Below are 14347 nucleotides of genomic sequence, written 5' to 3'. Positions count from 1 at the left end.
TTATTTGGCTATGATTTTAAATGCCGTGTCCAACCCTAAAAACTGTAACGAGCCTTGCGAAATACGTAGGCCTTTGGATTTGAGACTGTTAAGTTGCGTGGTCTAAAGAATTTTCAGGTGAGACACACTTCTTAAAGCCCTTGCCTGGCTGCTTTTTATTATTATTATTTGACAAAATGTGTTCCCTCTCCTAGACTTGCTTTGCCTCTCCACAAATAAGACAACGCTGGTTTAAGATAGGTCTAAGTAGGAAAATGTAGCCACATCTGGCAGTGGTATCCATTACTGAAGATAATCTGAATTTAGGAGAAAGCTACTGAGTTAATGAATTTTTTAAATTATTTTTTTTTAAAGAGAGGTCATACTGCAATTAGTTTAAGTTCCAAACAAGATAAAAATTTAGGCACCGTTTCCTTGCTCTCCTGGCTCTGGCCTGATCAGCCTCTGAACAACTCCTGCTGAAGTGGTCGGGAAAACCTCGCTCCTTTTGATGCCGTTTCGAGGGAATGGGCTGACTTGCGGAAGGTGTGTTAGCTGGTAACGATGCTGCTGAGATACACGCTGAGGGAGATAATTTTAAGAGGGAGAAAAATAATTGGTAAACTTTAGCAGCTTTTAGCAACTTGATTTGCTGTTTTTCTTGTCAGAAAGGGCCTTTGGTAAACTAGCGAGTTGACTTTTGAATACAAATATTTGCTAAATTAAAGTGCTAGGTTCCATATCAGTGGTTTGGGGTTTTTTTAGAAGAAATAGAACTGAGGCTCAAATAGTGGAGCTGACCTAGAAAAAAAAAATAGTGGTTTATAATTTTTTTTTTCTCTGTTTTCCTAGTAGTTTACCTTGAGCCAGGTGTGTAGCGTTGGGGAAGAATATGATTCAAACTGCCTATGTTAAGGGTTTTCCTTTATTCCTGGGGGGAGAGTTGAGCTCCAAAGCACATCTGGGATCCTGGGTTATCCGGCAAAGGCTGGAGAAATCATTCCTTGGTATCTGGATGTGGCATTTAATCCACCGCTGCCAGACATTTATTCTGTCGCCTTGAATCCCTGCCGGTGCTTTGGATGTGCTTTTTTTTTTTTCCCGGTTCGTTGAAGTTCTACACGCTGCCCCCTCTTCTTCGGACTGGCGCGGTGAGAGCTCCCCCTCCTGTCTCCAGCCCCGGTAGCCACGGGCGAGGACAGCGGGATGGAGATGGGCAGATCGGGGCCTGGGGGATGGAGGAGGATTTGGAGAAGCGTCAGTCCCGGCACTGGATTTTGAGTTGGAAAGCAGTTCTTTGGCGGTGCCTTGGAGTACAAAGGGTCAGTTAATGGGACCAGAGCGGGCCGTGCCCTGGTCCAGGCTGATGGCACCTTTAGGAACCTAAACTTCTGCAGCTCTTGCGTCTGCCTGAGGCTCACCGGCACCTTCAGGGGCTGGAGGAGGGAGGCAGGTGGGCTCCCGGGGCCGGCTGGGCTCGGCAGAAGGGGAGCCGATGCCCTAGCAGCCCTCAGGGCAAAGGGCCGGCCGGGCCGGGCTGTCAGGGCTGCAGAGAGGGATGGAGAAGGTGAGGAGCGGCGGCTGGAGCCGGGAGCCCGCCGGGACCGGGGACTGCCGCACCTGGGAGCGGGCGGGGGCCGGCTGGAGGCGGGGGTGCGGAGCCCGGCCCCCTCCCCCGGTGCACGCTGTCAGGAGCGGGCGGGGAGCCGCAGACAAAGAGCCGGGGCCGGAGCCGAGCGGGCACCGGGGCCAGGAGGGGGCGGCCCGGGGGCGGGGACGCGGCGGGGGCGGCGGCCAGAGGCACCGGGGAGCCGAGCCCGGGAGCGGGGCGGCGGGGGAGCCGGGGCTGCGCTCGCCGGGAACAAAAGGCTCCCGCTGCCCGCCGAGAGCGCCGTGGCCTGGGGCTCCGGAGCACCATGTCCCGCGGGGAGCCCGGCTGCGCCTGGGGGTTCCTCCTGACCCTCTGCAGCCTGAGCGCAGCCCAGCCCCGGGAGAGGCAGTAAGTACCGGGAGGAGAAGAAGGAGGTGGCAGAGACCCCCGCCGGCAGCCTCCCCGTAAAGGGTGGCGGGGTAGGGGGGACACACGGACACCGAGGGGCTCCGGGGGTGGCTTCTACAGCCACTGAACAAAGCCTGCGAGAACCACCCGCCCCCGGAGGGGCTGGGGTCGGGGAGGCGAGCTGCGGCGGTTCCCGAGCCCGGCAGCACGTTTGTACTCGCCGGTGCGAAATGCATAGCGCAGGGAAAGAGGAGGCGGGGGGGGGGAATAAAAGAAGAAAGCCTCCTTAGAAATACCTGCCTTTAGCTCCTCCAGCGAGCGGCTGCAAAGCTTTTATCTGCAAACAATTATTTAAGGAATCCGGGGTGTTGCGCAGGGGCGGCTGTTGTGCTTGGGATGGTTGGAGGTAACGTTGGTTGCTCCCGAAGAGCATGTGAAACATTCTTGTGGGGGGGAAAAAAAAAAAAATCATCTGGGGAGAAACATTTCACTGCGGGGAAAGTTCTCTGGCTTTTGGAAATAGAATCCACGGCTCGTTCCAGTGTGTTTAGGTTAACTTTGATTAAGGTTTGCTTTGTTCTTTATCCCTGGCTTGTTATAGCCCGTCAGCATCGTGAATAGCTGCATTAACTGAGTGCCACGGAGAACTTATTTTCACTTGCTTACTAGAAAATATTTCACGTCCTGCCAAGTTTTGGTGTAACCTGACAGAGCTGTTAGTCAAATGTGCTTAAGGGATCTGTCCAGTCACTGTCAAGTTAACTGTTTAATTGCCAAGTTAAACGGTTTAATGTTAAAATGCCACTTCTTAAGTGACTTAAATAGCGGTGTCGATGGAGCGTTACCTCAGAAGGAGTTGCAGTGGTTTAGAACAATGTGAATACATGTGCTTCACATATGGCACTGCAGCGCTCTGCTTATGTGACAGTTTGAATCTAATCATTTCATACTGGATGCAGATGGTCCTCTTTCTCCCTCTGCACCGAGAGCAGCTATGTATTTCTTACCAAGAATTTGCAGGCTAAGTAGTAACTTTTTATTGTTATTTATTATTGTTCTGATGAATTTTCAAACCTGGCAACCATAAGGTTTTGAATCTGCGAGTACCCCGTGCAATTTAACTCAAATGCCACAGAGATCTGAACTTCCTTTGGGGGTAATGGGATCTCCATGGCAATGAGGCCTGCTGAGAGAGAAACACGGGCTTGGAATTTGATAAAAGATGACTTGGGGGCTGTAAAACACCATCATCCCCATCCCAAAGTGATAATTAATCATGAGCTAAAGCAACCTGGCTCATGGAACTGTAGAAAGGCATGGGCTGAGAAATCGGGCTTAAAGAGTCATAGGAGGAATTGCCTCGTTTTAAAAAAAATCCCTTTGGGTAGAAAAACCCCCAGAAAGGTGTGTCCTGAAGATAATATAAATGTGTTGCTTACAGCCCAACGCATCAAAGGGCTCAGAGTCTGTAATGCTTTTAGTTGACAAGTTCGTGGCGCGGTGCCATTCAGCGCAGGGGAACGGTGCAGATTCCATTCAGAAACACAAGGATTGTAGTATATATGGGAGGTCGTCCAGGGTGGCTTTAAAACCACGTGTGTGCCTGCTAAAATAATTCCTTTTTGCCAGGGTTTTTAAACTTGCAGGATATAAATGTTAGGAGAGAAAAAAAAAAAGAAAAAAAAAAGAAAAAAAAAAAAAAGGGTGGTAGCTGAATGGAGAATTTGAGCCCAATCTTGTATCTGCAGTTTCTGGCCTGTTTCTGTGTAAATTGGAAGTTCAGACGTGTTACATGTATGCGACATTTAGAAAGTGCTGAGTATCAGCACTGAGGGTCACTTCTTTTTTTGTGTATCAAGTTGAACTATGAAAACAGAGCCATGAAAAATAGTTGAGGCAAGTTTAGAAGTTATCTAAATTGTTTCAAACCAAAGCATTATCTAGAAAACTCTACTGGAGGTCCAGGTACCTCCTTATTCTTTCATGAACTTCAGCCTTTTTATGATTGGCTGGTTGTATATTTAGTTTGTATTTATATAATATATAAATAAATGTATATGTAACAATTATGTAACGAACATCAATATTAGTGGCTTTATTTAAATACTAAGGATTTGTAAGCCACTCAGGCTCTGTTCGTTTCTATGTGCGTTCTGTGTTTGTTTTATGCATATAGACCTACGTTGCTGATGGCCACAAACATGCCACTACAGGGGCAAATTCTGGGAATCTCTGTTACAGAGTAGTCTGCCCTTTTCTTTTTGTTATTCATAAAGTGGCTTGCAAATAAAGATCACACTCATTGCTGCTGTTCTTGACAGTCCACTTTCAATTTTGCTCCTCAGGGGCTATTTGATTGCGGCACCTTCTGTTTTCCGATCTGGTGTTGAAGAAGCTATAAGCGTAACCATCTTTAACTCTGTCAAGGAGACAACAGTCCAGATTCAGTTAGTAGTCAAAGGAGAAACGGTGTCACGAGGCCACGGAACAGTTCTGGGTGAGTTCCTGTTATTCTGAACTTGAGACTTAGTTTATAAGTTGAGGTGCTGTGGGAGCACCTCAATATCTCCTAGAGAATTGCTTTAGGTGATAACAGAACTGGAATCAAACCACTATTTAATTCGTCAACTACTGCTAAATGTTCTCAGTTGATTGTGCTAATGTGGTTTTGGTGTACGTGATCTCAAACATCCAAGGCTGATAATTTTGGAACAGCAAGACACATGGAGACCCTGGATAACTGATGTACAAGGGTTTTATAGTGAATATTTTTCCTTTGGAAACATAAATGTTTGACACTGGGGAGCTGTATAAGGATTAAGATAAGCTGAATTTGAAGGAAAAAAATATAAAATCTACAACAACATCCTTTTCTACCCTTATATAAGTGCTGGAAATGCAATCTCCCCATCTTCAGGACTGAGTATTGCTGAGAGAGGTGATAATATTTATGCAGTTGGAGAAGTCTTTAAAATCCAAGACAGATACCTCTCTGTCCTCTGTGTGAAGATGAAAAGTGTTTTGATTATGTCCAACTTAATACTGAATTAATTTACATTACTGAAAACGAAGTCCAGTAGCGCTGTTCGACCACTGCTAGAAGCGGTGTAAGCTGTAATGTAGGCAAGGCTCAGGCAATCAGGTTCTCTAACCATCATGTCTTAACCCTTCTGTGTGTAAGAATTGGGAGTTATATGAAAGCCGTTTCCTTTCTTGGAACAGATTGTCTCCGGTTTTATCCTCCCCTTGTTGTCTTTGAAATTGGCTGACAATTGCTAAGTAATTCAAAGGGAGTGATGCTTACACATGTGGACAACATATGCAAAAGAGAAATCTTAGGTATGGCTGTATTCAGCAAACAAAATAGATTCTATGAGTGTGTGTTTTGAGAATTATTCAAGTGCTAAAAGAGATCAGGTCTTTTTTACAGCAAAATACTTCTGTAAACACAGGGTGCCCTGTGCTGAAACCTCAGCCTTGGGGGTGCTCTCTAACCATAGAGCACTTTGCAGTTTACCTTGAGAAAAACCTGTAAATAAATGTGGACCAAGTTTATTTTGGAGAACTCTACTGGGTCCAACTGGCTCACCCTGCAGATTGCTTTGCATAAAGAAGGAAAATTACTTCAGATGAAATCACAATGAAGGGGTATTGCAGTTAGCAGCTTATGGCATGGAGTCTCGGTCATTCAACTGCAAATGGCTAAAACGTTGGTGCCTTAGCTTGAGAAGAATAACACACACTCTCTCTCTCTCTCATTTTAGATAAAGGAACAATTAAACTGAAGGTGAGTGTCAATTATTTTAAGATGTTTTTGGTGAAAACATGAGGGATTTGCCATCAACTGCATCAGGCATTGCTCTCTGAGCAGCTGAGGCACAAATGCAGATCACGTCCTGGTGCACACACTGAGGAGGAAACAACCTTTGCAAGAGAGAGTGTGAAAAGAATAAAGCTTAATCCATCACAGCTCATCTGTCAGGCCCTTACACCACTGAGGAAAATCAGTGGCTGAATCTGCTGCTCACCGCTCAACATTAAGTTCATATTATGTTGTGGGGTTTTTTACACTCAATTTATGACCTATTATAATATTTTTGCATTATCAGATTTTTTACTTTGTAATTTTTAATCTAACGTCATTTAAAAAGTCTTTTATTTCTCTGAGCAACTGGTTGAAAATGTGCAAGCATCCGTGTTTTGGTTTTTTCTCCTGGATCAGTAGAGCCGTGTCTTCCATAGCATGGTTGATTTCCCCATGTAACACACCTTTGTTAGTGGAAGTTGCACATGTAGATCAAATATCACTTTGCTTGAGTGATAAAGGGCAGAAGAGAATTTCCTGCCGTGTTTTTAGCATGACTTTGCCTCCTTTGAAGTTTTTACATTGTAAAAGATCTAGTATGTTCTTCATTTCCTTTTTATTACTAACACATAGTTACACTGAAATGCAGCAGGTGGCTGCCCTTTGCTCACTTTGGTGTTAATTTTATTCCCCAGAAATCTCAAAGGCTTTTTTCTGTCATCTTCACCTCGTGACCTGTTTTCTAGGTGCCTTCAGGACTTCGTGGACAAGCACATCTAAAAGTCTGGGGCAACCGGCATCTGGCAGAGGAAGGCTACATCTTTCACAACTACACCACAGTGACCATTGATAGCAAAGGGTCATCAGTGTTCATCCAGACCGATAAACCTGTCTACAAACCCAAGCAGAAAGGTAGAGTGACCTTGGAGAACCTGCCAGTGCTAGGGCTGCTTTCAAGCAAAGCTTTTTTTCAAGGGCAGGTTCTAGGATAAGATATTCTGTTCAATGTCAGCTGTGGTGACTAATTAATTGCCTCTTTTCCTTTTTTAGTGTTGATAAACCTCTTTATGGTGACTTCTGACTTGAGACCAGTCAATGACAGGGTAAAAAAACCTATTTTCTTTCACACTTTCACACCATGAAGTATAATGGAGTAGTTGGCAGCCTGTGTTCTATTCTAATGCAGAAATATAATTGAATTTCTTAATCTATTCAGGTGTATCTTGTGATTGCTTGTTGTTATTTACACCCTAGCATTTTTTTATTTGATCACATGACTGTTGAAGGAGAATACACACTTTTTAGTGCTGGCAAATGCAACGTAACTCTGCCAAAGCAGTTAGAGTGCAAGCCTCCGAAAAATTCTTCTATTTAGGTGATGCACAGAAATACTAAGTATTACTTTTCCTGTTAGGTGTGTGAATAAAATGTATGTTTCTCAGGCTATTCTTACCAAAGAAGAGCTGTTTAAACTTTGTCACTTTATGAATCACATCTTGCTTATGTGAACTCAACAGTTCATCACAAGAAGCAGAAAAGTAGCTTTGTTTCATAAAGCCTTTTATGCCTTTTCTTTTTTCTTTCAGATTGAAGCTTATGTGGTGGTGAGTATCTGCCTGCCAGTCATCTAGCATGTATCCTGTAGAGGCACAAGATTCATGTAGCCTTAAGAGAAACAAGTCACACGTCTGTACCGTTTCGAGTCCATTATGGCCATTCCCAACTGTAACCTGTGCAATTATCTCTGTCTGTGTCTTTAACTGATCTTTGTGTCTTGCTTTTTTTGTTATCACCAACGAATATACTTGTTTTCTACTTCAGTTCCAGAAATCCATTCCCATTTTTCTGCCTGAGAAGAATTGGCTAGTTTCACTGGGGTTTATAAATGTAACAGTCCCACTCAATTTCTCCCTTCTTTTCAATGCAGACACCCTCCTATCCTTCATCTGCCTGGGCTGATATAGCAGGGCCAATCTCATCTCTGCACCCAAACATTATGATAGTGGACAATAGAAATTCATGGCAAGGAAAGGGTGCTCCTGTCTTCTTCCTTATGAGGTGAATGAGAGGTTCCTTCTGTGTCTAGTCTTTTTTTTTTTTCTTTTTTTTTTTTTTCTTTTAAACCATGTGTTTTCTTTAGCTGTCAGCAAGCAGAAGAATTCACCCTCTTCTCTTGTTTGCATTCAGTCACAGATTTAACGCTGACAAAACCAGCGGGATTGATTTCATCTGACTTTGTCATCTAAAAATTGCCTCGCTAGTTGTACAGCTCCCTCTATGAGCAGAACGAAAGCGTCTTCAGGGGCCAGTTCATCCCATCCAAAATAGGTGCCTTAAGATAGGTGGAAGATCTGCCGCCTGACAGTGCTTACTTGTGGCCATTGGCTATAGAAGCAGTGTCCTTAAATGAGTGCTGAATTTTAGAAAGCAAATACCGCCCTCCCCCTTCCCCAGTAAAGTATCTTCAGAAAATTTTCCACAGCTGGTAGTTACGTTTGAGCTGTTAGTGAAGTGTGTGTATTGCAAAGTGAAGTTCTTTGTTGCAAACTGAGTTAAATGTATTGGTGATATACATTTTCACTGTGATGTTTCTCATTCCTAAACCACTGTGCAGGATCCTCGGGGCTCTCGTATGATAGAGTGGAGCAATTTGAAGCCATTTTGTTGTGGTAAGTTTGGGATTATTTTTTTCTCAGTGTATTATTATTTGCCTTTGCTTATGGTGCTTATAGTCCGGTAAGCTTTGAGAAGGACTGATGAGTGCCATAGAGGTCACAGTCCGTTGTTTCCTTTTTCAGGTATTGTAAATATGAGTTTTCCTTTGTCTGATCAGCCAGTGTTTGGCGAGTGGCTCATCTTTGCTGAAATGCAGGGGCACGCGTACAACAAATCCTTTGAAGTTCAGAAATATGGTGAGTTGTATCCAAAACAGCTTTTGCTATAACCCAAGCGTGTTTTGGAAGAACAAAACATTATGAAATGTTTTTACTTGAGATGAAACACCTGAGAAATAATGCATTTAAAATGCCACGAGGAAAAATTCTGTAGAGTCTCTGTACCTCAGGGATATAGACACTTGCAACTTAGCCAAGCTTAGCCATGTCCCCCACACTTCTTAAAGTAAAGGACCTGAAACAGTGTCATATCGCATGATCTATTCATGTAACAAAGATTTAATTTTGCTTTGGAAAACTCTTTAAGATGCTTCCGAGTCTGCCAGTGCTTTCCTTCCTTTCCCAGAGCCCTCCTTGGAATTGTGAATTCTTTTTTGCTACCCCCCCTTTTCAGTCTCAAAGTCCCTCAGTTTGGTGAAAGGTGGCCACCGTTACACCCAGCACGTCATCTGTGACATCCAGCCTGAGCACAGAAGCATTTATAGACACTGACAAGTGCTACTGTCTCAGCTCTATTCCCAACACATCATGGAGGAGTCAGTAGCGAGTTGTCCTCTTTACTGTGTATCTAAGAGAAAAAGCTTGGGCTCAAATCCTGGAATGCAGGTCCCTCTGAAAAGAAGTATAAATCCCAAGGGTGTGTTCCTGAGGTCATCTTGCCAAGATGGTCTTGGTTTGCCTCTTTGGTTGATTTAAGTGCTGTCCTGCCTGCTGTTAGCTACACTGCCTTCGTCTGACCATAAGCAGGGCCCTTGTCAGAGCTGTGTATGTTCTTGCTAGAGTCTGGACAATAAGATCTCCTTGAAAAGATTCTGTTGTATTTCTTTCCATTGTAGTGTTACCAAAGTTTGAGTTGCTGATTGACCCCCCTCGCTACATTCGTGACCTTTCACTGTGTGAAAAAGGAACTGTCCGTGCCAGGTAGGAGCATGTCCCAGATAAAGTTTCATTACTGTAGACTGTAGCACAGAAACAGGATGGTGCAGCCACTGGAGCTTGGATCTCATCTGCTGCAGACTTTTCTGATGATTTCTGGTCATCAGAAGCTTTCCTATGTAAGAGCCTTCATACAACATGTTAACAATAACAAGCTGGAAAGGCTTCTGTGATATTTTTTTGTTTTCTAGGTGTGCAGCTCACGTGGTACTAACCTTGATATAACCAGGAAAATAGAAGATAGCTGGAAGTTATGAATTATTTTCTTTCTGTTTCAGATATACATTTGGAAAACCAGTGACAGGGAAGTTAATTGTCAATATGACTATAAATGGCGTAGGGTACTACAGACATGAAGTGGGCCACCCTGTCCTCAAGACCACCCAGGTGAGGGAGTCCATAATAAAATCCCTGGTCTGTACTCTTTGAAGTTAATACCACAGCTCTATTTTATGTTACTGATGGGAGATCAGACAATAAAGGAATAAATGGGATAATTTGGTCCAGCATAATAAAAATATGACATATTTTTACATGGTATGTTTATGATTTGGGGGGACAAGAATTTGTTGGCATAGGATTAATCTCTTTTTAGAGCATACAAGGCTGAGGGAGCTTTAGGTTTGGCTTCAAGACTCTTTGAACGTGAATGCAAACTTATGTTGCCTTTCCCCAACACACTTTGCAGATTGATGGCTCTGCAGTTTTCGATGTGTGTGTGAAAGACATGATGCCAGCTGATGTTCCGGAACATTTCCGAGGCACGGTCAATATCTGGGCCACAGTGATCAGCTCCGATGGGAGCAAGCAGGTTACATTTGATGACTCAACCCCTGTTCAGAAACAGCTGATTGATATCAAGTACTCCAAGGATACCAGAAAACAGTTCAAACCTGGACTGCCTTACAAAGGAAAGGTAAGATTAAAAGTAGAGGCACTGAGATGTGGCTGGGATAAAGTTATACTGACCTGATCCCAGGATGTTACACCATGTTCTGGTCTGTTTTTCCCACCTGCTGTTTCCATCATTGACTGGAATTGCCTTTAACTGTTCTATAAATGAAACACCGTGTAGGTAGAAGTCACTTACCCTGATGGAAGTCCAGCTGACAGAGTCACTATCCGAATTAAAGCTGAACTCACACCGAAGGACAACGTTTACACAAGTGAACTGGTATCAAGAAATGGCCTGGTGGAGTTTGAAATCCCCTCCATCCCTACAGCTGCCCAATATGTCTGGCTGGAGGTGGGTGAAAGCTCTTTATAGGATTAGCAGACTTCAGTGTAACTAATCTTGTCAAACCTGGACTTTATAAATCAGTGCGACAAACAGGAAATCAGTGCCTTTTAGCTTCAACTTCTTGATTTAAATGCAGCAAACACTTACTTTGTTTCTTGCTGCTGATAGAACTGGTGTTGATAACCATCATAAAAAGATGCCTCTCCAAATACAGCTTGACATAGTAGTAAGGGTCCAATATTTGGAGAGTACTGTTGCTATGTAAAGGTGATAAAGGATGAACAGCTGGAAAGTATAAAATGGGAGAGGGGGATACAGGGTAAGAAGAGAGTACAAATCAGGCTTTCTATGCATGCATAACATCCAGATGTAACTTTTGTTAAGACCAAAGTGACAGCGATTGATGGGAAACCGTCTGGGGATCAATATCTGCCAAACTACTTGTCCATCAGTAGCTGGTACTCGCCCAGCAAGTGTCACATCCAGCTCCAGGCACCAGATAAACCTTTCCAGGTATGTTGGCTTCACATTCTGTCATGTCAACAACTGCATTTCTTGGCTTAAAGTACTTTGTTCTAATTAAATATTTCCAGCCATTTCTGTTTCTGGGATCCTGGGCTGTTATTGCTTCCACTACAAAGGTTGAAGGAGCTGCACTTCAGCCACCAAATAATTGTTCGATGTGGGCTGCACGTGGTTCTAAGCAGCATCTCATTCTCCTTTGTGTGGTGGGGACAGGGAGAGAGGGCGGGTATAGGCACTGTGACAACATTTAAGTTTTTTGTATTTGTCTATGCACCCCCCATTTCATTCACATATGAATTGTTTGGTGAAAATTACGTGCTTTAGTTCAAGTCAACAAAAGCTGAAAGATTGGAATTGAAATTAGTGGGAGTAGCTTAATTACTAAAGGTCCAAATTCAGGCTATGTAGTCTCACGAGAACTTCCAGTTTAAATCTCAGCTGAATCCGTTTAGTCCTCAGTTATCAAACTATGACCGTAGTTATCTTGTTTTCTTTTGTAACTTTTGTAGGAACCTCTCTTAAAAACGTAGTCCTTCCACATTAGAGTTGTCATGATCTCTCTCCTAAAGGAAAGGATCTGATTTAATCATGATTTCACTTGTATGTTGTTTTACTGGGACTTGTTTAGGGTTCGTTCTCTACCCAAGAAGATGCTCTGAGGGTCTGCCTATTGCTTTGTGGGGAAAAGGAAAAAAAAAAAAAAATTTTGGCAATACGCAGACTTAGATTTCTATTATCAGCAGATCTGTCAGGTTGGTTTCAGACTCTTTGTATCCAAATAAGAGCGGTTTTTTATCATTGCATTTCATGGTAGTTTAATGGCTAATTAATCTTTTACAAGTTTCCTGAGGTATGGAAAGGGGATTATACACTGCTAATCTGAACACATTGTTCTTATTATAACCTGATTAGAACTAATTCTTCTGTGGGAAAGCTAGGAGTTGGATGACCAGCTGATGTGGGAACTGTTTCCCTGCTTTGCCAGCTCTTACTGGGTGTTCCAATTAGCTACATTCATTTTTTAATGAATTGTTTCATCATTTGCACTGGGGAATTCTTAATACTTCAAATATTTAATGTCACGAGGCATTTCTTGGACTCTGTGGCATTCTCACTGTATTTAACCATTAGCAGCTCCTGTATTTAAGTCCTTGCCATTTTGGTTTGTGCCATATGTACATTCTGGCAAGATAACACTGTTAGTGCTGAAGAAAGAGGTTTTTCAAAACATTTCATTGGGATTTAACACTGCTATTCAGTCTTAACAGTCTTAGCTGGGTATTGCTACGCTTTAAATGGCAGGAGGATCAGGAGTGGAAGTTGCTGAAGAAATCCTACTTAATACAAGCATTAACTCCTCCTCGTATCCCAGAAGCAAGAGGTTTGTGTTCCTAGGAAAGCTGGCTGCTCCACGGAAGGCTTATTACTCAGTGACATGACAGTACTGATCCTGTGACTGAGCACTGATGTCTGTTCCGTTGGGATTGGCAGTATTTGGGGGATTTTGTCTCCAGGGGATTCAGTACTTAGCGAGTACCTCTGGGTGTAGGACTTTGGGGCACACAACAGTGTGCTGCTCTGGAGCCTATTACAGGCTTCAGATGAGTTTAGCCAGAAAAAAGAAGCTCCCTTCTCATTTATTTGTATGTTTGACAGCTTCCCGAGTGCCAGACTTGCAAATTAATATCAAGACTTGTGTAATCTGAAAGCATTTTCCCTCAGATCTATTCCCAGTTATTTCATGCCACATTGGTTAGGTTTGAATTAGTATTTGCCATATGAAAGTAATCACCATGTATAATCTCAATTAAACTGCAAAGACTATCAAGCGCACATCTCTTCCCACCCCCAACCCATCTCTTTCCTTTTGGGGCTGGGTTACTGAAGGGGTGTCTAAAATTCAACCAATTCTGACAGCTGCTCTGTGCCAAAAGGCTTAACTTTCAGGATTCCAGAGATTCCTTTATTGTTTTCATTAATACAACCCCCCAGCCCATTCTCCTCTTAGACTTGCAGGGAGTGAAGAGCTGAACACAGGCCCTTTTTTATTGTGAAAAGTCCATGAAAACAGTGCTAATTAAATATACTTTCCAATGCGTGCATTTTGCAGAAGAGGGGTCGCATCTCTTGTGGACTGAAACCCAAACAGATTTCTGTGCTTTATAAATAAAAAGCATTTCTTGTAACAGACCAGATCTTTTGCTTTTCTGTCTCTGGGTGCAGGTAGGGGAGGAGGCTTGGATTGCAGTGAAGTCCACGTGTCCTTGCAACTTCACTCTACATTATGAAGTGGCATCGCGAGGCAACATTGTCCTTTCAGGACTGCAGCCCAGTAACATCACCCAGCAGAGGAGCAAAAGAGCCACCTTTCCCTCTGAGAAGAACATTGATATCACACGCTTCCCAGGAACAGGTAGCTGGCATCACAAACACAAACTCGTGCCTGTTATCAGGGAAAACCAACCTTTCTGCATAACTAAGTATCCTCTTTTTTTTTTTTTTAATTTGATGCTCCTTAAAGGGCATAGAATAATTTTGTGCAGGAAAAATAGTGATATCCATTGCACACACACATATAGAAAAAAGATAAATTTCTACAAGAGGAAAAACTCTTGGAGAGTTTCCTGTAGCCCTTCTGTAGTCTTTTTCTGTTCAGAATACTCCAGTCTTTCATAACATGCTTGACTTGGTGTCAGCTGACTGGTAGGGAAGCATATGTAGGGGCTGGGGGAATCTACTAAACTGGTTGTGTTTAAACTGGGAGGAGGACATTAGATGGGCTGATAGAATGGATCAGGTTAAAGGAGACGATCGTGTAGTTAGCATGGGGAAGGGAAATGGAGTAGGAGTAGTAGGAGTCTACTTTGGACAAAGAATAGCAGAAAGACACAAATATGATGAATCCAGGGAACAGGGGGATAAAGAGTGGTATGCTTGGGAAGATGCACACAACAGTTGCCAATGAGAAA

General features: G+C 43.2%; 1 protein-coding gene across 1 annotated transcript in view; it reads left to right on the top strand.

The window, feature by feature from the left end:
- The first annotated feature begins 1895 nt into the window (after positions 1-1895).
- Positions 1896-14347, top strand: part of CPAMD8 (C3 and PZP like alpha-2-macroglobulin domain containing 8) — a 47805-nt gene continuing 35353 nt past the window's right edge. The window contains exons 1-14 of the mRNA XM_074164024.1: positions 1896-1978; positions 4324-4475; positions 5743-5765; positions 6530-6695; positions 6834-6886; positions 7370-7387; positions 8398-8452; positions 8582-8695; positions 9514-9598; positions 9892-10000; positions 10302-10529; positions 10689-10859; positions 11238-11366; positions 13602-13791. Of these exons, the coding sequence (XP_074020125.1) occupies positions 1896-1978; positions 4324-4475; positions 5743-5765; positions 6530-6695; positions 6834-6886; positions 7370-7387; positions 8398-8452; positions 8582-8695; positions 9514-9598; positions 9892-10000; positions 10302-10529; positions 10689-10859; positions 11238-11366; positions 13602-13791 (1576 nt within the window). The remainder of the gene's footprint in view (positions 1979-4323; positions 4476-5742; positions 5766-6529; positions 6696-6833; positions 6887-7369; positions 7388-8397; positions 8453-8581; positions 8696-9513; positions 9599-9891; positions 10001-10301; positions 10530-10688; positions 10860-11237; positions 11367-13601; positions 13792-14347) is intronic.

The sequence above is a fragment of the Numenius arquata genome, chromosome 25 (assembly GCF_964106895.1).
Source record: "Numenius arquata chromosome 25, bNumArq3.hap1.1, whole genome shotgun sequence".
Classification (NCBI taxonomy): Eukaryota; Metazoa; Chordata; class Aves; order Charadriiformes; family Scolopacidae; genus Numenius; species Numenius arquata.
This window is presented reverse-complemented; position numbering and strand designations above follow the sequence as displayed.